Genomic DNA, 27,483 nt, shown 5'->3' with positions numbered 1-27,483 from the left:
AGGAAACAAAAGCTCCACTGCCCTACAAAAAATATACCCAACTATAGGACACATATCAATCTAGTGGGCTGGCCATATCAGAGGTGCCGTCACCATGGCTTTGTCATACAACCACGTACGTGGAGATCAGAATCGCGCTTGGTTATGTTCTTCTCGATCCAGCAGGATTATCTGAAGTTCCTTAACTAGCTGCTTTTTGTCAGTTTACAACATCAGCATCGACTTCGGTTCCCGGTAATGCTCATGATCACAAGCACCGTCATTGTTGTTCTCTTCAGCACAGTGGTACAGTATGCTTACCCTGATCTGGTATAAACATATTAACCATAACCGTTGAATCCGTGATCCTGCAGCTTTTTGTTTTCCTATTGGCTATCATCTCTTTCTCTCTCTCTTTAAAAATGAAGAGAGAGTGTGCAAGGGAGAACTTCGTGACTGATACCTCGAATGATAGTTTTCGTAGGTTTAGCCTTTGATAGGGATATTGCTTTTTCACCCTCAACGGACGCAGCAGGCAAGCACAGCTGATGAAACCACCAGCTTTGAAGATCTGCGCAGGCTATTTCTTGAAGATGGAGTGGTTCTTATTATGATCTGTAATATTCTTCACATTTTTGTAGGAAGAGATGTCATCATTAGTGATTGATTTAGCAGGCTCCAATTTATCAGTAGCATGAAACGCTTAACACCATAGACTTCAGCCGCTAGATGCTCTCTCTCTGTCAATTCATGCAATGGGAAAGCTACAAATTCACAACAAGAATTTTCAAGCATCACATATGATTGTCAAATGGACCATTCTAATTTCAACTTATTCACCGACCAAAACTCATTAACTGCCCCTGCACTTAAGCATGGGACATAATGTAGCATTTGTTGCTATGGAACTCTGGAAAAACTGAACATCAAGAATACTTCAATTAGGCCTCTTTGTCGAGCAGACTGCATCATCACCATCACCAAATGACGCTTCAACAAGGTATATAGCCAGCAGAGTTAAATCTGCCACTAGAATCCCAGATGGGCACCCTGAAACCTGGTCAAAAAGAATAGTGAAACTGTAGAAGTGAACAAAATGAGTGTATCTAATAATCACATGGTGCAACTGTGGGAAACCTGCAAAGGGAGCTGCTTCAATCATCCAGGTAGTAATAGGAACCAGCAGAGGGAGCTGCTTCAATCATCCAAGTAGTAATAGGAACCAGCAGCCTTCTGTTCCCTGTCTTTAGTAGAATCAAGCTTGTTTATGCGGGGCCTATAGTTGGTCGGATCTCTTCTAAAAGTAATGTCCAAATGCTGCACAAAATCACCATGGAATGACAAACCACTTCCTGGAGAGAATCCATGATACAAAGAAACTAGGAATCAATTAGCTTACCGACAAGAAAAGATTCATCCCTGTCAAGAGGGACTGGGGAGCATTAGCAACACAATCCAAGGATGGTATCCCCTCGTAAACAATAACTCGATCAGCAAGGTATGTTGCCATTATAAAGTCATGCTCCACCACAAACGCAGTCTTCTTAGCATGAAGGATGAATCGCTTTATGACTTTAGAAGCCACTATACGCTGCTCTGAGTCCAGGTACGCACTTGGCTCATCAATCAGATAAATATCCGCAGGCTGCATCAAAGCATGAGTTATTCCTTGAAGCAGCAACATGCTAAATAGCATTTCAACTGAGCAATCAAAAAGATGACAAACCAGCAACCCACCCTTTGAAATCGTTGGGCTGCTCGGTGCAACTCTTTCAGTTGGCTAGATTTTGACTAGCCAGTGGCTTGTCCAACCTATGGTTTTTAATGTGTGAATCATTTATTTGGCTACAGTACACTTGAATTTCAGTAAAAGTGGATGATCTGAGGTGCATGACAAAAAACAGCTGAAGAAATATTCAGATGTCAGAAAAATAAAACATTTACAGGTGAATTAAATTGGTAACAAAGACATTCAAAGTCCATGACCTACAATAGTCAAACTTTATGGCATAGACAACGAGGATATTTTGAAAATCCAAAGCGTGATCCACAACAAAAGCTGTTCCAATTCATCTGTACCATCAAATTCTATGATGGCTGCTTTTGATCCTATGGGACGTTGGGAAGCACCATCCAGTTTGTGTGGATTCAAAATCGTTCTCACATGAGAGTTTGAAGAATGGTATGGAGAACTATAATTTATCTGTTTGCAAATATATCCAGATCCCACTGTAGCTTTCCAGTAACAATTTTAGCTAGAACTTGTTTCTCTTCCTGATAACTGTTAGCCACAACATTCAGTTTGAAAATATCTTAATAAAGCCTTCCTTCAACATTAATACTTCAACGCTTCACATTAATAAATTTTTCTACTAGAAACATGCTTGAATTATTGAAAAGAAAAAAGCTTTCATGAACAAGCTTCCTCCTCTCTCTCTCTCTCTCTCCACACATACACAAACACACATAAAGCAAGAGACAAATGAAGTACATAAAAAGGACTCGACAATTTGAAATTTTACCTTGCCAAGACATATACATAACGCTACTCTCTGCAGTTCTCCACCAGAAAGATTAATGACCTTTTGGTCCATTAACTGTTCTATTTGGAGCGGCTTCCTGACATCTGACACAAATTGGGGATGCATATAAGAATCTGGGATTTTTTCATGCAGCAAGTCGCGAACAGTTAACTGGAACTTTGGACTTATTTTTTGTGGTTTGTAAGAAACATTGAACTCAGGTATTTCGAACTCTGAGCCCTCCACTGAGTCAGGTTTCAAAAGACCAGCCTGCAGAAAGTTACACTTAGTGGATAATCCATATACACATGCTAATCCAAACAAAACAAGTAGACAAAATTTCAGTAGATTGAATCCACCACAGAACATGTACATAAGAACATTTAATCAGAACTATTATATCACGTCACAAATCTTGTACCAGCATTCGGATAAATGTGGTCTTCCCAGTCCCATTCTCCCCCAGCATTACAATAATCTGGGAGTCAGTAAATTCACCCTCAACAATACGAAGTTTAAAATTTCCCTGTGTTTTTGTCATGGTTGGATATTTATATCTTGCATAAGTATGTATCTCTTCAGCACTTTCCTGTGTTGTCTCTGCAACCTGCACAATAAATATACATTCAATAGTAACCAACAATCAAACAGCTAAACAACTGGCAGTCAAACAGTTAATTAGTTACCTTAAAAGTAAGAGAGTCGTCACGAAACCGAAGATTTTCAGTTGGAACAAATCCTGCTAAGAATATGTTAATACCTTCTCTAACAGAGAAAGGAAGTGTTACAACCCCGTAAGCCCCTGGCTTCCCATAGAGACAGCAAATGAAGTCCGAAAGGTAATCTAGGATGCTAAGATCATGTTCAACAACAATCACATAGCTGGAAGAAAAGAAAGATAAGACGATGTCACGTTCAGGCTGATCCTTAAAATCCATAACAGAATGCTTGAAGCACAACAGAGAAATCATGTGGAAGACATGCCTGTTAGGCCGAAGCAATGACCGAATAACTTGTGCAGCTTTTAGCCTCTGTTTCACATCAAGATAACTTGATGGCTCATCAAACATATATATTTCTGCACTCTGAATTGCCACCACTGCAATAGCAAACCGCTGAAGCTCTCCACCTGATAAATCACCAACATTCCTATCTATAACCTGATTTAACTCAAGTTCGTCGCAAAGCTCTGCTTTCATATGCTTTTCATCCTTTTGATCAAGCACCTGAGCCACATTTCCTTGCACTGCTTTCGGTATGTGGTCAACATATTGAGGCTTGATAATTGCCTGTTCAAAATACAAAAATTTTTGGAATATAGATGCTACTATATGCTACTACTTAGACATGATGAGATAGAATCAGAACATTTTTTGGCTGTCTTGCCACATTTGCCCATGTAGATGAGATTTGTTGTCCGATCAGATAAGAACTGACCTTCAATCATGCTGCCTTATGCAACAGCTTTGTCCTTTCCTTGATTACAAAAATTTGGGATCTTTATCATGTTCTATTTTTTAAAACACAATAATATCACTTACGCAAATCATTCAATAGTTATTGCCTAAACATTCTCTGGTTTCCAAATAAAAATTTGAACATGCAGATCACAGTACCTGCAAGCATTAAGCGGTCTACTACTGCACATTAGCTGCAAGTTTATCGGACCTTCATCAAGAAAATATGGAAAAACCACTGACAGCAAAAAAAATATGTGGACCTTTTCACTTTTCATAAGCATTTCTACAAACTGCTCTTAAACATAATCTTCAATTGATGTTGGTTAAATCATACCCAGAGGAGAGGATGGTCATAATGTTAGGCAATTATGATCATACACAGTACCTTAAGATTATCTTCCAGAATACGGGTAAAATAATTCTGAAGCTCCGAGCCTCTAAAATAAGTCAAAATTTCCTGCCAATCAGGTGGATTCTGCAGAAGAAAAAAAAAGCTCATGTTATAATGTCATCAACATTTTCAATGTGCAAAATGTCCAAGAAAAAGTCACTGCGTAATACAAAAAATTACATTAAAACGACCCAAGTTTGGCTTCAACTTTCCAGCTAATACTTTAAGAGCAGTTGACTTTCCAATTCCATTTGTCCCAACCAAACCCAGAACCTGTCCAGGTCTAGGAACTGGCAACCTGCAAATTTTTGACAGTTATACTTCATGTTATCAAGAGCAAGATAACAGAGCTATATGCCACACATTAACAGTAACATACAGACTTTTGTGGCAGTAACATACAAACCTATGCAGTTTAAAGGTGTTCGCCCCATAACGATGTGTTGTATCTTTATCCAAATCTTTTGGAAGATTGATAATTTGAATGGCCTTAAATGGACATTGCTTCATTCATGAAAACGAAAAATAATCATTCCAAGAGTTACCAAATCAAGCCATATAAGATAGAAGATCATTCAACAGGATCAAAAAAGCAAGATCACATACCTTGACACAAATACCACATCCGATGCACAACTCCTCAGATATGAAAGCAATCTTTGAGGCTTTGTCTACTTGGATGCATTGCTTCCCTAAAAGAGATGGTCAACAATATTCAATAACTGAAGCACTAACCCCAACAATATAGAAGCCAAATTTCCAAACATTCTGATGACAGAAGAGTACAATAAACATTAAAATTTTAAAACCAAGTAGGACTAACAGATCCCCAAAAAAAAAAAATGATGCTCTATTGCTTTCCACATCCTTGTAAGTTGATTTTGCTGATTCTGACTGCCTTTGGATTCTTTATCTGTTTGTTAATAAGTTGGGGAGATTTTGTTTGTGGTGTGAAGAATCTTGGTTTATGTCTTCTGGTGGTGTAGGTTGATGGTACATTGCTAAGGTTCCTACCATAAAATTATAATAGTTTGACTTCATTGTAGTGGGACTATTAATACTGATGAAACTTTTATAAGGGATTGAGTGCTGCATAAGAAATTCGATCCTGTGTTGGAATATATAGTGAGATTGACCAATGACTGCTGTGGTACTTGAAAAAAGTCCATCTTATGTTGAACTTTCATTATATGCTGTCCATAGTTGGAACTTTCCTGGAGACATCATATGGCAGTGCATGGATATCATTTCTCATTTGGTTAGGTTATGTATGTTGGTTCTCCTTAAGTATAATTCTTGATTCACTAGATTTTAAGATGCTTATAGTTCTGCTGTGCATGGTGCTTCCACAGAAAGTGAAAGTAAGGACAGTAAGCATGGAGCCTCTGCGTGTCCCTGTCAACAGCTGTGGCACCTTTAGGATGAAGTAATGCCATTTTTTATCTTTTTTCTCTTTTAATTTTTTATCCTTTTAGGTATCTATTTCTTTTGTCTCTGCATGTCGCAGTTGCATGTGTATTTATAACTTGGAAAATTCCTGGATTATGTGGTATTCTTAAAATATCATAATATTTAAACTATTGTCTTTTTAGAGGTGGATCCTAAAAGGTGGTATTTTTGAAACATGTTTTCATCTTTAAAGGCTTTTATATGTTTATTTTGTTGGTTTTTGTTTACTAAACTGTTTTAAACTTTTATCACATTGCTGGAGACTTGCGTCTAAATGTTGGCATTACTGAGGTGGGTTTTATACTCTGTTAGGTTGATGTCTGGTAGAAATGGTGATCCCCTCACTATATAATTTACTTCTATCCAGGTCTGATTTGGGGGTTGATTATTTTTGTTCTGCTGCAAGTCATTCTGTTTTTACAAAAGTTGATGAAATTTGCTCCCTTGGTGTTGTTTTTAGATCTCACGCTGATGATGTATTTCTCATTTTTTCCTCCATTATGCATATTCTCTTGGGAAACACCCTCTAAGCATCTTGTTGGGAGATGTATGTTCGCCTAAACAGTTGCTCAGATTAGAGTCCCCACCCTTTTGTTTGATAAAGTGGATTGTATGCAAAAAAATGCAACAACAAATTCCCCCTTTTGGGGCATATAAAGTAGAGAGACCACAGTTGGTACAATTAGTCCACCAGATAGCTTATCCACTCCATTTCAGGTCTGCAAACCATATTGAAAGTCAATTGCTATTTCGGCAGAAACTGCTGCAATCTAAACTCTGTTCACCTATACTTTTAATATTGATAAAAGTAGCAGGAGCCTTGCAACTACGCTTATGCACTGCCCTAAGGCTTTATTTCCAAGCTTCATGATTAGCGAGAACTCTTAATGTTCCCCTCCATCTCGTTCAGCCCAATCCCCAAAAGCTCAGTCTGCAGCATGAATTTCATACCAGGACAAAAAACTGAACCAAGCACTTCGATGCCTTTATCTTTTTTTTTTTTTCCCAAACGACAAAATTTTATCCTAGTCACAAATATGGTGGACCTATAACTTCTAAATGAACCAATGCAGATTGACGATTATTAAAACACAAACACACACACACGGCAGAAATGTCTTACATTTATTCATCAACACAATAGAAAAAAAATCCATACAGGCAAACAAGGTAACAATTTCCAGAGTTAAGCATAATGTTTCTTAATGCACAGACAGCTATTTATCTCTCAAGTTGTCAAAGCATGACAAAACTATGTGGACACAGGCTTGCTGATTGGCAGCCCATACCCATGGGAACCCCTGTCTGTGCAGTCAAGATTCAGACTGCCTCTTTGTCTAAGTATGACATGATGATTTCTGATTAGAATGCAAAATGGGAACGAAGTAGACAAATCATGTCGATAACTTTGTTAATTTATCACCACAAGTAACATTTCAATCTTACCTGGAGGTGATCAAGGCGTATTGGAAATGTTAAAAAAACAACAAATAATCACCCAACTTCACCAATAATATTTCATTCGGTAAGAGAACATCATTTTGAAAAACAAAACAACATATTCAGATTCTAAACAACATATAGTGCAACAAATGACAAAAGACAGAATCATTGGGAACATGTAAAACTACGTTGCTCCAATATAAGGTCCAAATATCATCTAACTAGGATGCATGGACACGTTACAACTTACAACATGACCAGAAACATGTTACGTAGAGGATCCACCGAAGTTACTATTTGTCAACGTCAACACTGTCTCGCATAGGAACTCCCATAAGATATCATTAGAACGTTTCATTCGATCCATCCCTAAACAAGTCCATCGCAGCATCTTCCATTTCAAACGTGAAAAAATCTCTTTGGAAAAAAAAAAAACCAGTCCTCGGAGAGGAAAGAAAAGCCTTGGTCAATTCATCCAAGAAGAAGATCGAACCTGTTTTCACGACAGGGCAACTCTTTTTACACTGTTGCGAGCACTTCTTCGGCTTGCACCGATCCGAGCTCACGATCGCAATTCGAGTAAGCCGATCAGTCATCTCTTCCCCTCCTCTTCCCCCTTGTACCAGTCCGAAACCCGAGTGGCCTCTCCTCGCAGGAGAAGGAACTCTGTGTGCTCCTCGCAATTAACCCTACCGCCCTCTCCTCGCAAGTTTACGCCCTGTTCGTTGCTTGCCTCTTTCGGTTTCTTCTAACGGTTTTGGGGGAGGGAAACGGTTTTGGGGGGAGGGAAAGAGCGTTTCTTATCGACAAAGCGTGGGTTCTTCGTGGGTATTATCGGTAAACTATAATTTTTCATTTCATTTTTTTCCTTTCCATGCCTTTTTCGGTTTCTTCTCAACGGTTTTGGGGGACGGAAAGGGCGTTTAAGGCGTGGGTCCTTCGTTGGTATTATCGGTAAGTTATAATTTTTCATCTTCATTTTTTTTCTTTCCTTTTCAAAGAATTACACTACACAATCTCTCCCCTCCCTTTCCTTTCCTTTCCCTCTCCTCCTTTCCCAACAGGTTTTGCCACTTTCCTTCCATTTCCCTCCTTTTTAATTCGCTAACCAAACAAGGGAGGGATTGCTCCTCCTTGCCAAACAGGTTTTGCCACTTTTTTTCTATTTCCCTCCTTTTTAATTCGCTAACCAAACAAAGAAGGGATTGCTCAATCCCTCCCTTTCCTTCCTACCAAACAGAACGTTAGGCAAAAGGTGTGATTTGTTATTTTGCATATCGGTAAAAGGCTTTTTGAGAATTTATTCCAAAAATTAAGATTTAAAAACTGAGCATCTGATCAATTGTTTCAACCGCACGAAAGGGAAAACTTTTCTGGCTTGGGTGAAGCTTGAAGCAAGAATTTGAGTGGTTCATAGAATGAGTCATCTTGCACCAAGATGGCCCTCCCCATTACTTTGATCCTAAACCATTAGTCTTTAACCTATGAAAAATTATAATAATTAATACATAATTTATCATTTTTTAAGATAAAAATGTCATTTAAAATTCCATCTCTTCGGCCATAATCTAAAAAACAGAGCCTTATATTTCAAATGTCTTCATGTGCCTTGGGCTAGCGAGCTGAGCTCGAGCTCGGCCAGCTCGAACTTGTCTAGAGTCACATTCAACTCGGCTTGAGCTTGACTCGAGCTTTATAAGGTGAGCTTGTTCTCAACTCGTTTAACTGAGTCCAAGGTCAAGCTCGACTCGTTTAAGCTCGTATACTCCCTTAATATATATTTTATGCTCTCAAGCGACCGATATATGATGATGAACTTTGTTATCTTTCAATAATAGGATACACATGGGAGAATATCTTCCTATTTGTTACCAAAAAGTAGGTATTTATATAAAGCTTAATACTCTAGCTCTATACAAAAATAATAAACAGAAACCATAAGAAAACCAATAAGGAGCACATTTATGCCCCAAATTTCTGGATTCTCTATATAGCTTAGCCTGTTTAAAATTTCTACAATTTTATTTAGGATATTTTAAGTTTTTGACATTACGAAAACTCTCGAAGCAAATTGGCACTTGGTACCGTATCTTGGATACAAAGTATTGACTATCAGATAACCATTTCCATGCCAACATTTTTTCACAGAGAGTGCTCGTGAAAAGATTTCAACTTAAATCAGCATAAAAAGCAGAAACAATGACAGAATTCACTTCAGGCTTCCTTTTTCCAGTATTTTTTATTTATAAGTAATAAAGCTTCCAGGAAAAATTATCATGAAATACATACTTTTTCATGGGACAGAAGCTCGAACGTCGGACCAAAGAAACGCTCTCGAAGATCTTCCATTTCCTATTCAACAATAATGCCACCATCATTAACAGTGGGAAGCTTAAATTAAATTCCTTGAATTCCCAGCAAGCTAGGCCAGTTTCAAAAGGATATCATGATCAATGACTATCCAGTTACAACAAGAAACTCCTAAAATTAGTCACATATCTACTTGGAGGATTTAGTCTTCACTACATTGCAACATGTGGCTTCAAATAGCATAGCATGATGGACCAGCAGAATTTATACATATGGAAGTTAGAAGTATTGACCTTACATAGTTGACTTCCAAAAGGAATGTTTAGTACACTAGCCACAACTTCGGCTGTTTCACGTGTTCTTGCAAATGGAGAATAGCATATGCGAACATTTTCAAGTGGTATATTGTTGGTCTTCAATTCCTATACAGAGAAAAGTGAACTAGCACAATATATGAAATTGCACCACAACACTATTCATTTGAAGTAGCTGAATTTGCACAGTGTGAAGCCAAAAATGTAAAACTGAGTCAAAGCCATTTCACCAGTCTGCAAACATAAAAGCAACTAATAAACCTAGTTACTCCACTTCATTGAGTGTTTGTTTATACATGTATAAAGAGATTTTACTCACAAAAGCTTGTCTCTGCAAAAATATAGCATGTTTTCTTCGTGGTGTTTCTGTTGATCAACCTTGTGAAAATACCACCAAGGGTCTCAATACCAAGTGACAGCGGAGTAACATCCAAGAGAAGCAACTCCTTCACATCACCACGAAGTATGCCTCCGTGAATTGCAGCACCCATTGCCACTGCCTCATCAGGATTAACTCCTTTGCTTGGATTCTTGCCAAAGATCTCTGTGACAGTTTCTTGAACTTTTGGAACTCGTGTCATTCCACCAACCAGAAGAACTTCATCAACATCCTTAGTGGATATGCCCGCGTCCTTCAAGCAATTCTTGCAAGGATTTCTTGTTCGCTCAATTAGGTGATTGACCAAGGTCTCAAACTTAGACCTTGTCAGTGTGACATTCAAATGTTTTGCACCAGATGCATCTGCTGTAATGAATGGCAGATTGATCTCCGTTTGGGCCGTTGATGACAGCTCTATTTTTGCTTTCTCTGCTGCTTCTCGAAGCCTTTGCAAAGCCAATCTGTCTTTTGAAAGGTCTATTGCCTCAGTTCTCTTGAACTCACTCACTAGGAACTCCAGCAATGAATTGTCAAAATCTTCCCCACCCAAAAAGGTGTCACCGTTTGTTGCTTTGACCTGGAAAAAACGGACAACAATTAACACAGGAAATTAATGATTAGCAGCTCCAAGTTCCAGTAACAGACGATGGTTAATCATAAAAAAGAAATACCTCAAATACACCATTGGAGATCTCCAGTATTGAAACATCAAACGTCCCACCACCTAGATCAAAGACAGCAATTAGGCCCTCCTTATTGTTTAATCCATAAGAAAGTACAGCAGCTGTTGGCTCATTAATAATTCTCTGCACATCAAGTCCTGCAATCCTTCCTGCATCTTTTGTGGCCTGCCTTTGAGCATCATTGAAATAAGCAGGAACGGTGATCACAGCCCTGCTAACAGATTTGCCAAGGTATGACTCTGCAGTTTCCTTCATCTTTGTGAGAACAAAGGCACCAATTTGACTTGGTGAGTACTGCTGTCCATTTGCTTCAACCCATGCATCTCCATTGGGTGCCTTTACAATCTTGTAAGGAACCATCTTCATCTCTTTCTGAGTTTGTGGATCATCAAAACGTCTTCCTATAAGCCGCTTGGTTCCAAAGAGTGTATTTGTTGGATTAGTTACTGCTTGACGCTTAGCTGGAGTTCCCACAAGCAATTCTCCTTTCTGGTTGAAAGCAACAACCGAAGGGGTAGTCCGGGCACCTTCAGAGTTTTCTTTCACTTTTGCATTCTATATCAAATGCAAGAAAATTAGCATTTTCACAATTCAATTACTAATCAGAAAAAAATAATAACCATAACAACCTTGCCCTCCATAACTGCTTCACAAGAATTAGTGGTACCCAGATCAATTCCAATGACATCATTTCCAGCAGGTTTTGAGCTGCAAAAAGCACGGTTTATGTTAGCAGGAATAAAGGAAAAGTTTCAAATGTTTAAGGGGCCACAATGTCTGGTAGCTGATTCAATACCTGAAGGCTCTCATCCATCTGTGGTATGAAATGGAACTTCCATAAGAACTGCTTGAGCTGTTAACCTAAAAAAATAACACAGAAGAACAGCAAGCAATCAAGTTAATCCATACATGAGAGTTGATGACCACTGGGTCCACTAGGCATTATTCTAAGAAAAATCCTACTACGATCTGTTTCAAGTGCAAATTTCCTGGCTCATTTGAAAAGTAGTTGCGTGCTGTTTAGGTACTAAGATACTCACTCGTTGTAAAATGATTTTAACATTTGCATAGTCAAGATAGGTGCCCAAGGCCACAAACAGTTAGGAAGAATACCAGTAGCAGACATAGAGAAGATTCACAAGGAATGTTTCATAAAATTCAGGAAACAAGCATCAAATTTTATTAATAAACCACATGAAAAATAGGTATCAGCATTTATAGACCATACTAAAAACTATACTCTCATGGACATCAGATTTACTGAAAAATGAAAATGTAGAAAAAGGGTAGGCAGGCAGACACCAGTCTGACAGAGAACCTTTTTAACTTCTGTAGGATGTGATCTTCGTTTAAAGAAGAAACGCACCTGCTAAGACCAGCCTATCTCTAAGCTTCTGCAATTAGGTGCATCACTGTACTTGTGTCTATATATATATATATATATATATATATTTTAAAGGACAAATAATTTGCTAGTGCATATGTTTAAATTACGTTACATACCATTGTCATCTTTTATCCTTCATCTTGTTTCCTACTATAGAAACAATTTTTTTCCCATTCTGAAAAGAAAAAAAGACACTGGCACATTGATATGCTACCTGAGATAAGTTCCCGGATGAAGGAACCGTTAGAACATTATGCGGACTGAATTCAAATGTCGATGATGACATATATAAACAACAACATTCACAGCCATATGGATGTTATATTTGAACTGAGATTTCATTCTAATTCTTTTAGATATCCAGTTTCTTTCATCAAGGCCAACAGTTACGTAAACCTCAACAAACATAGCCTCTATGTAAGCATGCCAGTCCTTTGTAAAGAGATAAAATAGCCCGTGAAGACTTTTGCAAATATCCTCGCACAGAGTATGAGCAAGAAAATGACACTACTAGAGAACTTGAGGACTAGACCTGATGTATCCAAAATAAAGAAGTTAGCAGTGTTCCAGAAGTATTTTTGATGATGATGCATCAGGGGAACAACAGGTCAAACTTTAAGAAAATGTTAGCTAGCAGAATAAGGTGCATCAAGATGGAAACTAAGTATGTAAACATAACTTAAAATTTGCACGCCCGAAGGATTTAGTGCAGAAATAGTTTCTGTTGCATCAGAATCACTTATGTACTAATATATACAGTTTTCATGCCTGGTATTGCCGCTCCAACACCAGAAAGTGAACGTCCTTAAGGGATGAGGATTTCAGATATAAGAGATCGAGGGATGGCTTTCATTTAGCTAACCCTAAAGCTTTCGCATTCACTTGTTTCTAATATGGGTTTTTAATGTGTGAATCATTTATCTGCCTACAGTACACTTGAATTTCAGTAAAAGTGGATGATGTGAGGTGCATGACAAAAAACAACCAAGGAAATATTCAGACGTCAGAAAAATAAAAAATTTACAGGTGAATTAATTTGGTAACAAAGGCATTCAAAGTCAATGGCCTACAGTAGTCAAACTTTATGGCATTGACAACCAGGATATTTTGAAAATCCTACGCGTGATCCACAACAAAAGCTGTTCCAATTCCTCTGTACCATCAAATTCTATGATAGCTGCTTTTGATCCTATGGGACGTTGAGAAACACCATCCAGTTTGTGTGGATTCAAAGTCGTTCTCAGATGAGAGTATCAAGAATGGTATGGAGAACTATAATTTATCTGTTGCAAATATATCCAGAACCCACTGGTAGCTTTCCAGTAATAATTTTAGCTAGAATTTGTTTCTCTTCCTGATAACTGTTAGCCACAAGATTCAGTTTGCAAATATCTTAATAAAGCCTTCCTTCAACATTAACACTTCAACGCTTGGTATTAATAAATTTTTCTACCAGAAACATGCTTGAATTATTGAAAAGAAAAAAACTTTCATGAACAAGCTTCCTCCTCTCTCTCTCTCTCCACACATACACAAACACACACAAAGCAAAGAGACAAATGAAGTACATAAAAAGGACTCAACAATGTGAAATTTTACCTTGCCAAGACATAGACATAACGCTACTCTCTGCATTTCTCCACCAAAAAGATTAATGACCTTTTGGTCCATTAACTGTGGTATTTGGAGCGGCTTCATGACATCCAACACAAATTGGGGATGCATATAAGAATCTGGGATTTTTTCATGCAGCAAGTCGCGAACAGTTGACTGGAACTTTGGACATATATTTTGTGGTTTGTAAGAAACATTGAACTCAGGTATTTCCAACTCCGAGCCCTCCACTGAGTCACGTTTCAAAAGATGAGCCTGCAGAAAGTTACATTTAGTGGACATACCATATACACATGCTAATCCAAAACAAAACAAGTAGATAGAATTTCAGTAGATTGAATCCACCACAGAACATGTACAAAAGAATATTTAATCAGAACTATTATATCACGCCACAAATCTTGTACCAGCATTCGGATAAATGTGGTCTTCTCAGTCCCATTCTCCCCCAGCATTATAATAATCTGGGAGTATGTAAATTCACCCTCAACAACACGAAGTTTAAAATTTCTCTGTGTTTTTGTCATGGTTGGATATTTATATCTTGCATAAGTTTGTAACAACAAATATACATTCAATAGTAACCAATAATCAAACAGCTAAACAACTGACAGTCAAACATTTAATTAGTTACCTTAAAAATAAGAGAGTCATCACGAAAACCACCATCATCATTACCACCATTATCATCAACATCACTACCGTCATCATCACCACCACCATCATTCCCACCATTACCAACATCACTACCATCATCATCACCACCATCATCATCACCACCATTACCAACATCACTACCACCATCATCATCACCACCATCATCACCATAAAAATCACCAAGATCATCATTGCCACCATCATCACTGCTGAACCACTTATCTGCACAGAACATACAAGAGATAGTAGGGTAAGAAAAGAGAGAACTCCAAGAGCAAAAGACATGCATATATGTACCCTTCCCTAGTTCCAGCTTGTTAAACTTCACCATGCTAGTTTACTTGCATGGAACTAAACTAAGCCTCAAGATGATGATAATCAGAAGATTCAGAACAAATGCCCAAATGGTTAACTGGATTCTTCTCTGATTGGAATCAACAAAATACTTCTAGGGATAAGCTATAACCTGAAATTATTTACCTGGAGGATTATTTCCAAGTTCAGTAGCATTCACGTGGACAAGGCTCTCAATGTACAGACTGATATCACCATACGGTTTCCCAACTCTAAACTCCATGGTTTCCACCCTTTCGCGATCGGGACTGTAGGAGATGGTGTAGTTTTTGATTGAGATGTTGTTCTCTGACACATTTTCTACACGCAACAGAAAAAGAATCTCGTCGTCATGTATCGTGCCCATATAGGTTGTGGATGCATCATCCGCACCCACTGCAATGTGAAGAAAAGGAAAATCAATGACACGTTTTTTCACCCAGAGAAGATTACGATAATCCTCCAACAGCCATAATTCTATCTTTAGGCCTGCAACGTCAACACGAACCACAAATAGAGACCCTTGAAAATTGGCAAGGAAATCAAGATTCACATTAAGCAATAGACTTTCTGGCAATCCAACATTTCGAAACCTCTCACAGTCTATGTCGAAAGCTGCTACACCCGAAACTGTATCGTGAGAGAATATCCAATGGATGGCCCCATTTACGAGGGGCTTAGGGACCCATGGTCGGTTGACACTAGGAATCGCTCCATCAAGGTTCCTCCATGAAATGTCAACGCCCATGGAGAATAGCTTGGCCTTAATCCCATGAAAATCCTCCACGACAAGCAATTTGTAGACCTTCGAAGTGGGATCACTAATGATTTCACACATATTTGGATAGCAGATGCCGCACAATGGAAGAATGAAGCTGCTCCGCGTAGCAGGGTTGATGATCTGAAAGACATGTCTTCTACAAAGCAAGAAAGAAACGTTTATGCCCATACAACAGAGACCATCATCGCTCCAGCAATAGAGGGTAAGGTAATCATGCAACTCGACGTTAATATCGTCACTAAACTTGGCTGCCAAGGTCTGGCGCCAGATATCCTTCAAAACTCTAAAACGGATATGCTGCGCATCGAAGACACATAGTTCCTGGTCCTGATCAATGATGAAGGAGGGTCGCTGTTGGAGCCTGGCGAAATGAAGGTGGGCTGCTACAAAATCCTGTGAGTCAATCAGTAGACGCCACTCCTTGCAGACGCATCTGAACCTGAGCAAGGCCTTCACTGGAAGGCGCAGGAGGATTTCCACCAGCACGTCATCGCTGATGAACAGATGGCACACCGATGCATCCTCGTCCTTCATGCAAATCCCTCCTTCAGAAGCAAGATTCTTGCCCTCGTCCTGGCAAAGATTGTTGCCCTCGTCCTCCATGCTAATTCGGGCGTCTAATCCCTCCTTGGCCAACACTTCTTTTTCCCAATCGTGAAGGTTGCCAGAAAAGTAGCAGCGACAGCTACTGCCGGCGTGCGTTCCTTGTCGGTGATCGGATTTGGGTGAAAATTACGTCGAGAGAAACTCTAGCCGGTGTGTGTTCCTTCTCAGCCGTCGGTGATCGGGCGATGCTAGGTGGAGAGAAGAGCCGCCGGTGATCGGATGTGGGTCGGGCGATGCTACTGTGGTACCATGCACGTCGAGCCGTCGGTGATCCGGCGATGCTACTGTGGTACCATGCACGTCGAGCCGTCGGTGATCCGGCGATGCTACTGTGGTACCATGCACGTCGAGCCGTCGGTGATCGGGCGATGCTAGGTCGAGGGAAGAGCCGCCGGTGATCGGATGTGGGTCGGGCGATGCTACTGTGGTACCATGCACGTCGAGAGAAGCTAACACCGTTCGTTACGAATTAAATTTGGGAGAGGGCGCCAAGAAGTCGAGCTACGGGAGGAGCTTTAAATATTTGTATATAACCTGTCCAAAGTTTTGTTAATTTCAAAATGCTCGTTTGTATTTTTCTAAATAATTTGATTAGAAAAGTCTAATATTATTTTTTTTGCTTTTCTTGGTCTGCAGTATAGTTGAAGGAATCCCCGCGAAGGTGATTGGATGTGTGGAATGAAGAGATTCATCACTGACGATGGAGCATGGTATTGCTTAAATGCTCGTAGTTGTGCTTAGTGAATTTAGTTCACTTTGTCAAACTTATATCCTTTTAAATATTAATCATGACTTGGTCTTAAAATTGTTTATCAAATCTGCAGACGCATCAAAAGAGTTCTTCCACCAAGCTGCGGATGCTCCCAAGAGGAAACCTAGCAATTAAATTGCTCTTTTCCAAAGTTCCAGACAATCTTGCTGGCAAGGTCCAGCGTAGGCTTCAATCAATTGATCGTTGTTCGGACATTCCTGCAAGCAATCTTCCAACTGTGGCCACTTCCGCCAAGCAATCTTCCAACATCAAAATGTAACTTCATCGGCGGCTTGTTATATATTAATTGCATTCTAAGCAAAATGGATGGCTCAGAGCAGAAGATCTAGCCATTCTGGCTGGTGGTTTAATGGAAGGTATTCAGTTGAGCAATCTGAAGACGCTAGTGTCCAAGTTCCTCCTGCCCTGCACTGATAAAAGGTAAACTTTTTGTTACATTACTTTTTTTTTTTTTTCCGAATATGAAAAACGACGCAAAGTCGAAAACCAACAATGTCCGAACCGTGAGTAAATGCCTAAAAAACAGAGTCGCTTATCAGATAAGCGAGCCGTATCGACCACATCGCATCGTCGTGATTTCTTTTCGAGAAATAAAAACTAACTTAGCTCCTCTCTTTGATCATTCACGCAGGCGTTTGGGCTTCGATTAGTGCCACGTTACTGATGCTGGTTTTGGTAGCCCGGGCTGCATTTGTGTACCCTCTTTCTTTCATTAGAAACAAAATGAGAAGAAAAGAAAACCGTCAAGTCAGTTTTTGATGCCTACGGGATGTGCAGTTTGTACGGTGCTGATTTCGTTTCTGCTTACACTAGTTCATTATCTGGTGGGCTGGCCTTATCAGAGGTGCCGTCACCATGGCTTTGTCATACGACCACGTACGTGGAGATCAGAATCGCGCTTGGTTATGTTCTTCTCGATCTAGCAGGATCATCTGAAGTTCCTTAACTAGCTGCTTTTTGTCAGTTTACAACATCAGGATCGACTTCGGTTCCCGGTAATGCTCTTATGATCACAAGCACCGTCGTTGTTGTTCTCTTCAGCACAGTGGTACAGTATGCTTACCCTGATCTGGGTATAAACATATTAACCATAACCGTTGAATCCGTGATCCTGCAGCTTTTTGTTTTCCTATCGGCTATCATCTCTTTCTCTCTCTCTTTAAACATGAAGAGAGAGTGTGCAAGGGAGAACTTCGTGACTGATACCTTGAATGATAGTTTTCGTAGGTTTAGCCTTTGATAGGGATATTGCTTTTTCACCCTCAACGGACGCACAGCTGATGAAACCACCAGCTTTGAAGATATGCGCAGGCTATTTCTTGAAGATGGAGTGGTTCTTATTATGATCTGTATTCACATTTTTGTAGGAAGAGATGTCATCGTTAGTGATTGATTTAGCAGGCTCCAATCGCTCTCTGATTATCAGTAGCATGAAACGCTTAACACCATAGACTTCAGCCGCTAGATGCTCTCTCTCTCTGTCAAATACGTTCATGCAATGGGAAAGAACAAAGGAAGGCTACAAATTCACAACAAGAATTTTCAAGCAGCACATATGATTGTCAAATGGACCATTCTAATTTCAACTTATTCACCGACCAAAACTCATTAACTGCCCCTGCACTGAAGCATGGGACATAATGTAGCAAACTACACAAAAGCCTTCAACAGTAGACATGCAGGTAAAAAACTCAAAATGCAGCATCCTTCAAGACATAACCCGTCTGCATAGCACTAACGGAAGATCTACATTTGTTGCTATGGAACTCTGGAAAAACTGAACATCAAGAATACTTCAATTAGGCCCCTTTGTCGAGCAGACTGCATCATCACCATCACCAAATGACGCTTCAACAAGGTATATAGCCAGCAGAGTTAAATCTGCCACCAGAATCCCAGATGGGCACCCTGAAACCTGGTCAAAAAGAATAGTGAAACTGTAGAAGTGAACAAAATGAGTGTATCTAATAATCACATGGTGCAACTGTGGGAAACCTGCAAAGGGAGCTGCTTCAATCATCCAGGTAGTAATAGGAACCAGCAGAGGGAGCTGCTTCAATCATCCAGGTAGTAATAGGAACCAGCAGCCTTCTGTTCCCTGTCTTTAGTAGAATCAAGCTTGTTTATGCGGGGCCTATAGTTGGTCGGATCTCTTCTAAAAGTAATGTCCAAATGCTGCACAAAATCACCATGGAATGACAAACCACTTCCTGGAGAGAATCCATGATACAAAGAAACTAGGAATCAATTAGCTTACCGACAAGAAAAGATTCATCCCTGTCAAGAGGGACTGGGGAGCATTAGCAACACAATCCAAGGATGGTATCCCCTCGTAAACAATAACTCGATCAGCAAGGTATGTTGCCATTATAAAGTCATGCTCCACCACAAACGCAGTCTTCTTAGCATGAAGGATGAATCGCTTTATGACTTTAGAAGCCACTATACGCTGCTCTGAGTCCAGGTACGCACTTGGCTCATCAATCAGATAAATATCCGCAGGCTGCATCAAAGCATGAGTTATTCCTTGAGATGACAAACCAGCAACCCACCCTTTGAAATCGTTGGGCTGCTCGGTGCAACTCTTTCAGTTGGCTAGATTTTGACTAGCCAGTGGCTTGTCCAACCTATGGTTTTTAATGTGTGAATCATTTATTTGGCTACAGTACACTTGAATTTCAGTAAAAGTGGATGATGTGAGGTGCATGACAAAAAACAGCTGAAGAAATATTCAGATGTCAGAAAAATAAAACATTTACAGGTGAATTAAATTGGTAACAAAGACATTCAAAGTCCATGACCTACAATAGTCAAACTTTATGGCATAGACAACGAGGATATTTTGAAAATCCAAAGCGTGATCCACAACAAAAGCTGTTCCAATTCATCTGTACCATCAATTTCTATGATAGCTGCTTTTGATCCTATGGGACATTGGGAAAAACCATCCAGTTTGTGTGGATTCAATGTAATTCTGAGATGACAGTTTCAAGAATGGTATGGAGAACTACAATTGCCGTTGCAAAAATATCCAGATCCCACAGGTAGCTTTCCAGTAACAATTTTAGCTGGAACTTGTTTCTCTTCCGGATAACTGTTAGCCACAAGATTCAGTTTGAAAATATCTTAATAAAGCCTTCCTTCAACATTAATACTTCAGCCCTTCTCATTAATAAATTTTTCTACTAGAAACATCCTTGAATTCTTGAAAAGAAAAAAGCTTTCATGAACAAGCTTCCTCCTCTCTCTCTCCACACATACACAAACACACACAAAGCAAGAGACAAATGAAGTATATAAAAAGGACTTGACAATGTGACATTTTACCTTGCCAAGACATACACATAATGCTACTCTCTGCAATTCTCCACCAGAAAGATTAATGACCTCTTGGTTCATTAACTGTTGTAATTGGAGCGGCTTCATGACATCTGACACAAATTGGGGATGCATATAAGAATCTGGGATTTTTTTATGCAGCAAGTCGCGAACAGTTGACTGGAACTTTGGACTTATTTTTTGTGGTTTGTAAGAAACATTAAACTCAGGTATTTCCAACTCTGAGCCCTCCACTGAGTCAGGTTGCAAAAGACCTGCCTGCAGAAAGTTACACTTAGTGGACAATCCATATACACATGCTAATCCAAAACAAAACAAGTAGACATAATTTCGGTAGATTGAATCCACCACAGAACATGTACAAAAGGAACATTTAATCAAAACTATTATATCACGTCACAAATCTTGTACCAGCATTCGGATAAATGTCGTCTTCCCAGTCCCATTCTCCCCCAGCATTACAATAATCTGGGAGTCAGTAAATTCACCCTCAACAACATGAAGTTTAAAACTTCCCTGTGTTTTTGTCATGGTTGGATATTTATACCTTGCATAAGTTTGTATCTCTTCAGCACTTTCCTGTGCTGTCTCTGCAACCTGCACAATAAATATACATTCAATAGTAACCAACAATCAAACAGCTAAACAACTGGTAGTCAAACATTTAATTAGTTACCTTAAAAGTAAGAGAGTCGTCACGAAACCGAAGATTTTCAGTTGGAACAAATCCTGCTAAGAATATGTTAATACCTTCTCTAACAGAGAAAGGAAGTGTTACAACCCCGTAAGCCCCTGGCTTCCCATAGAGACAACAAATGAAGTCCGAAAGGTAATCTAGGACGCTAAGATCATGTTCAACGACAATCACATAGCTGGAAGAAAAGAAAGATAAGACGATGTCACGTTCAGGCTGATCCTTAAAATCCATAACAGAATGCTTGAAGCACAACAGAGAAATCATGTGGAAGACATACCTATTAGGCCGAAGCAATGACCGAATAACTTGTGCAGCTTTTAGCCTCTGTTTCACATCAAGATAACTTGATGGCTCATCAAACATATATATTTCTGCACTCTGAATTGCCACCACTGCAATAGCAAACCGCTGAAGCTCTCCACCTGATAAATCACCAACATTCCTATCTATAACCTGATTTAACTCAAGTTCGTCGCAAAGCTCTGCTTTCATATGCTTTTCATCCTTTTGATCAAGCACCTGAGCCACATTTCCTTGCACTGCTTTCGGTATGTGGTCAACATATTGAGGCTTGATAATTGCCTGTTCAAAATACAAAAATTTTTGGAATATAGATGCTACTATATGCTACTACTTAGACATGATGAGATAGAATCAGAACATTTTTTGGCTGTCTTGCCACATTTGCCCATGTAGATGAGATTTGTTGTCCGATCAGATAAGAACTGACCTTCAATCATGCTGCCTTATGCAACAGCTTTGTCCTTTCCTTGATTACAAAAATTTGGGATCTTTATCATGTTCTATTTTTTAAAACACAATAATATCACTTACGCAAATCATTCAATAGTTATTGCCTAAACATTCACTGGTTTCCAAATAAAAATTTGAACATGCAGATCACAGTACCTGCAAGCATTAAGCGGTCTACTACTGCACATTAGCTGCAAGTTTATCGGACCTTCATCAAGAAAATATGGAAAAACCACTGACAGCAAAAAAAATATGTGGACCTTTTCACTTTTCATAAGCATTTCTACAAACTGCTCTTAAACATAATCTTCAATTGATGTTGGTTAAATCATACCCAGAGGAGAGGATGGTCATAATGTTAGGCAATTATGATCATACACAGTACCTTAAGATTATCTTCCAGAATACGGGTAAAATAATTCTGAAGCTCCGAGCCTCTAAAATAAGTCAAAATTTCCTGCCAATCAGGTGGATTCTGCAGAAGAAAAAAAAAGCTCATGTTATAATGTCATCAACATTTTCAATGTGCAAAATGTCCAAGAAAAAGTCACTGCGTAATACAAAAAATTACATTAAAACGACCCAAGTTTGGCTTCAACTTTCCAGCTAATACTTTAAGAGCAGTTGACTTTCCAATTCCATTTGTCCCAACCAAACCCAGAACCTGTCCAGGTCTAGGAACTGGCAACCTGCAAATTTTTGACAGTTATACTTCATGTTATCAAGAGCAAGATAACAGAGCTATATGCCACACATTAACAGTAACATACAGACTTTTGTGGCAGTAACATACAAACCTATGCAGTTTAAAGGTGTTCGCCCCATAACGATGTGTTGTATCTTTATCCAAATCTTTTGGAAGATTGATAATTTGAATGGCCTTAAATGGACATTGCTTCATTCATGAAAACGAAAAATAATCATTCCAAGAGTTACCAAATCAAGCCATATAAGATAGAAGATCATTCAACAGGATCAAAAAAGCAAGATCACATACCTTGACACAAATACCACATCCGATGCACAACTCCTCAGATATGAAAGCAATCTTTGAGGCTTTGTCTACTTGGATGCATTGCTTCCCTAAAAGAGATGGTCAACAATATTCAATAACTGAAGCACTAACCCCAACAATATAGAAGCCAAATTTCCAAACATTCTGATGACAGAAGAGTACAATAAACATTAAAATTTTAAAACCAAGTAGGACTAACAGATCCCCAAAAAAAAAAAATGATGCTCTATTGCTTTCCACATCCTTGTAAGTTGATTTTGCTGATTCTGACTGCCTTTGGATTCTTTATCTGTTTGTTAATAAGTTGGGGAGATTTTGTTTGTGGTGTGAAGAATCTTGGTTTATGTCTTCTGGTGGTGTAGGTTGATGGTACATTGCTAAGGTTCCTACCATAAAATTATAATAGTTTGACTTCATTGTAGTGGGACTATTAATACTGATGAAACTTTTATAAGGGATTGAGTGCTGCATAAGAAATTCGATCCTGTGTTGGAATATATAGTGAGATTGACCAATGACTGCTGTGGTACTTGAAAAAAGTCCATCTTATGTTGAACTTTCATTATATGCTGTCCATAGTTGGAACTTTCCTGGAGACATCATATGGCAGTGCATGGATATCATTTCTCATTTGGTTAGGTTATGTATGTTGGTTCTCCTTAAGTATAATTCTTGATTCACTAGATTTTAAGATGCTTATAGTTCTGCTGTGCATAGTGCTTCCACAGAAAGTGAAAGTAAGGACAGTAAGCATGGAGCCTCTGCGTGTCCCTGTCAACAGCTGTGGCACCTTTAGGATGAAGTAATGCCATTTTTTATCTTTTTTCTCTTTTAATTTTTTATCCTTTTAGGTATCTATTTCTTTTGTCTCTGCATGTTCGCAGTTGCATGTGTATTTATAACTTGGAAAATTCCTGGATTATGTGGTATTCTTAAAATATCATAATATTTAAACTATTGTCTTTTTAGAGGTGGATCCTAAAAGGTGGTATTTTTGAAACATGTTTTCATCTTTAAAGGCTTTTATATGTTTATTTTGTTGGTTTTTGTTTACTAAACCGTTTTAAACTTTTATCACATTGCTGGAGACTTGCGTCTAAATGTTGGCATTACTGAGGTGGGTTTTATACTCTGTTAGGTTGATGTCTGGTAGAAATGGTGATCCCCTCACTATATAATTTACTTCTATCCAGGTCTGATTTGGGGGTTGATTATTTTTGTTCTGCTGCAAGTCATTCTGTTTTTACAAAAGTTGATGAAATTTGCTCCCTTGGTGTTGTTTTTAGATCTCACGCTGATGATGTATTTCTCATTTTTTCCTCCATTATGCATATTCTCTTGGGAAACACCCTCTAAGCATCTTGTTGGGAGATGTATGTTCGCCTAAACAGTTGCTCAGATTAGAGTCCCCACCCTTTTGTTTGATAAAGTGGATTGTATGCAAAAAAATGCAACAACAAATTCCCCCTTTTGGGGCATATAAAGTAGAGAGACCACAGTTGGTACAATTAGTCCACCAGATAGCTTATCCACTCCATTTCAGGTCTGCAAACCATATTGAAAGTCAATTGCTATTTCGGCAGAAACTGCTGCAATCTGAACTCTGTTCACCTATACTTTTAATATTGATAAAAGTAGCAGGAGCCTTGCAACCACGCTTATGCACTGCCCTAAGGCTTTATTTCCAAGCTTCATGATTAGCGAGAACTCTTAATGTTCCCCTCCATCTCGTTCAGCCCAATCCCCAAAAGCTCAGTCTGCAGCATGAATTTCATACCAGGACAAAAAACTGAACCAAGCACTTCGATGCCTTTATCTTCTTTTTTTTTCGCAAACGACAAAATTTTATCCTAGTCACAAATATGGTGGACCTATAACCTCTAAATGAACCAATGCAGATTGACGATTATTAAAACACAAACACACACACACGGCAGAAATGTCTTACATTTATTCATCAACACAATAGAAAAAAAATCCATACAGGCAAACAAGGTAACAATTTCCAGAGTTAAGCATAATGTTTCTTAATGCGCAGACAGCTATTTATCTCTCAAGTTGTCAAAGCATGACAAAACTATGTGGACACAGGCTTGCTGATTGGCAGCCCATACCCATGGGCCCCTGTCTGTGCAGTCAAGATTCAGACTGCCTCTTTGTCTAAGTATGACATGATGATTTCTGATTAGAATGCAAAATGGGAACGAAGTAGACAAATCATGTCGATAACTTTGTTAATTTATCACCACAAGTAACATTTCAATCTTACCTGGAGGTGATCAAGGCGTATTGGAAATGTTAAAAAAAAAACAACAAATAATCACCCAACTTCGCCAATAATATTTCATTCGGTAAGAGAACATCGTTTTGAAAAACAAAACAACATATTCAGATTCTAAACAACATATAGTGCAACAAATGACAAAAGACAGAATCATTGGGAACATGTAAAACTACGTTGCTCCAATATAAGGTCCAAATATCATCTAACTAGGATGCATGGACACGTTACAACTTACAACATGACCAGAAACATGTTACGTAGAGGATCCACCGAAGTTACTATTTGTCAACGTCAACACTGTCTCGCATAGGAACTCCCATAAGATATCATTAGAACGTTTCATTCGATCCATCCCTAAACAAGTCCATCGCAGCATCTTCCATTTCAAACGTGAAAAAATCTCTTTGGAAAAAAAAAAAACCAGTCCTCGGAGAGGAAAGAAAAGCCTTGGTCAATTCATCCAAGAAGAAGATCGAACCTGTTTTCACGACAGGGCAACTCTTTTTACACTGTTGCGAGCACTTCTTCGGCTTGCACCGATCCGAGCTCACGATCGCAATTCGAGTAAGCCGATCAGTCATCTCTTCCCCTCCTCTTCCCCCTTGTACCAGTCCGAAACCCGAGTGGCCTCTCCTCGCAGGAGAAGGAACTCTGTGTGTGTGGCGCCCTCTCCTCGCAAGTTTACGCCCTCATCGTTGCTTGCCTCTTTCGGTTTCTTCTCTCCTCAAAATTAACCCTACCGCCCTCTCCTGGCAAGTTTACGCCCTGTTCGTTGCTTGCCTCTTTCGGTTTCTTCTCAACGGTTTTGGGGAAGGGAAAGGGCGTTTCTTCTCCAACAAGGCGTGGGTCCTCACGAAAGGTATTATCGGTAACTTATAAAGCTCGAGTCAAGCTCACGCCGACTTAGATGTGACTCTAGACAAGTTCGAGCTGGCCGAGCTCGAGCTCGGCTCGCTAGCCCCAGGCACATGAAGACATTTGAAATATAAGGCTCTGTTTTTTAGATTATGGCCGAAAAGATTGAATTTTAAATGGCATTTTTATCTTAAAAAATGATAAATTATGTATTAATTTTTATAATTTTTGATAGGTTAAAGACTAATGGTTTACGGTCAAAGTAATGGGGAGGGCCATCTTGGTGCAACAGCTCATTCTATTTCGGTTTCTTCTCACTCAATGGTTTTGGGGGAGGAAAAGGGCGTTTCTTCTTCAACAAATTGTGGGTCCTCACGAAGGGTATTATCGATAAATTATAATTTTTCATTTTCATTCTTTTTCTTTCCTTTTCAATCTGTCTTTCTTTCTCAATCCGTTCGATTTGGGAGGAAAATGAATCACACTACACAATCCCTCTCCTCCCTTTCCTTTCCTTTCCCTCCCCTCCTTGCCAAACAAGTTTTGCCACTTTCCCTCCCTTTCCCTCCTTTCTAATTCGCTAACCAAACAAGGGAGGGATTGCTCAATCCCTCCCTTTTACTCCTATCAAACAGGGCGTTAAGCAAAAGGAGTGATTTGTTATTTTGGATATCGGTAAGAGGCTTTTTGAGAATTTATTCCAAAAATTAAGATTTAAAAACCATCTGATCCATTGTTTGCTTCAACCGCATGAAAGGAAAAACTTTTCTGGCTTGGGTGAAGCTTGAAGCAAGAATTTGAGTGGTTCATAGAATGAGCCATCTTGCACCAAGATGGCCCTCCCCATTACTTTGACCGTAAACCATTAGTCTTTAACCTATGAAAAATTATAAAAATTAATACATAATTTATCATTTTTTAAGATAAAAATGCCATTTAAAATTCCATCTTTTCGGCCATAATCTAAAAAACAGAGCCTTATATTTCAAATGCCTTCATGTGCCTGGGGCTAGCGAGCCGAGCTCGAGCTCGGCCAGCTCGAACTTGTCTAGAGTCACATCTAAGTCGGCGTGAGCTTGACTCAAGCTTTATGAGCTTGACTCGAACTTTATAAGGTGAGCTTGTTCTCAACTCGTTTAACTGAGTCCAAGCTCAAACTCACTCGTTTAAGCTCATATACTCCCTTAATATATATTTTATGATTTCAAGTGACTAATATATGATGAAGAACTCTGTTATCCTTCAATGAAAAGGATATGGGAGAATATCTTCCTATTTGTTACCAAAAAGTGGGTATTTATATAAAGCTTACTACTCCAGCTCGATACAAAAATAATAAACAGAAACCATAGGAAAACTTTCTGGATTCTCAAAAATTTCTACAATTTTATTTAGGATATTTTAAGTTTTTTGACATTGCAAAAATAAATGCTAGTGTTAAACAAGTCTACACGTGCTTA

At 39.0% G+C, this 27,483-nt stretch overlaps 1 protein-coding gene across 5 annotated transcripts; it reads right to left on the bottom strand.

Moving 5' to 3' along the window:
- Positions 1–25,992, bottom strand: LOC116260135 (ABC transporter E family member 2-like). 5 transcript variants are annotated; one of them, XM_050079475.1, is made up of 17 exons: positions 25,647–25,992; positions 22,867–22,952; positions 22,667–22,764; positions 22,441–22,558; positions 22,255–22,344; positions 21,394–21,698; positions 21,096–21,291; positions 20,967–21,016; positions 14,339–14,474; positions 13,917–14,186; positions 3,486–3,586; positions 3,188–3,383; positions 2,923–3,108; positions 2,502–2,771; positions 1,379–1,624; positions 1,117–1,296; positions 1–1,036 (listed from the first exon to the last, which is right to left on the bottom strand). In XM_050079475.1, the coding sequence occupies exons 1-16, from the start codon at positions 25,747–25,749 to the stop codon at positions 1,177–1,179; spliced, it is 2,571 nt and encodes an 856-aa protein (XP_049935432.1). In that variant the 5' UTR covers positions 25,750–25,992; the 3' UTR covers positions 1–1,036; positions 1,117–1,176. The 5 variants fall into 5 exon arrangements, with proteins under 5 accessions (XP_049935432.1, XP_049935434.1, XP_031494097.1 ...); XM_050079477.1 differs by lacking the exons at positions 3,188–3,383; positions 3,486–3,586; positions 13,917–14,186; positions 14,339–14,474 and having other exon boundaries at positions 4–1,036; positions 2,923–3,058; XM_031638237.2 differs by lacking the exons at positions 13,917–14,186; positions 14,339–14,474; positions 20,967–21,016; ... (5 more) ...; positions 22,867–22,952; positions 25,647–25,992 and adding exons at positions 4,347–4,436; positions 4,533–4,650; positions 4,759–4,856; positions 4,959–5,044; positions 7,738–8,017 and having other exon boundaries at positions 6–1,036; positions 3,486–3,790.
- Positions 25,993–27,483: the final 1,491 nt, after the last annotated feature.

This window comes from Nymphaea colorata, chromosome 9, assembly GCF_008831285.2.
Source record: "Nymphaea colorata isolate Beijing-Zhang1983 chromosome 9, ASM883128v2, whole genome shotgun sequence".
NCBI classification, from domain to species: domain Eukaryota; kingdom Viridiplantae; phylum Streptophyta; class Magnoliopsida; order Nymphaeales; family Nymphaeaceae; genus Nymphaea; species Nymphaea colorata.
The sequence above is the reverse complement of the archived record's forward strand: the minus strand, read 5'-3'. Positions and strand labels throughout refer to the sequence as shown.

Excerpts from the sequence above, each read along its gene's own strand:
- LOC116260135 (XM_050079475.1), bottom strand. The coding sequence starts at position 25,749 with ATGACTGATCGGCTTACTCGAATTGCGATCGTGAGCTCGGATCGGTGC. Across the intron at positions 21,699-22,254 it reads TTCTGGAAGATAATCTTAAG|GCAATTATCAAGCCTCAATA; the intron begins GTACTGTGTATG and ends TATTTTGAACAG. Across the intron at positions 21,292-21,393 it reads TCATTGCTTCGGCCTAATAG|CTATGTGATTGTCGTTGAAC; the intron begins GTATGTCTTCCA and ends CTTTTCTTCCAG.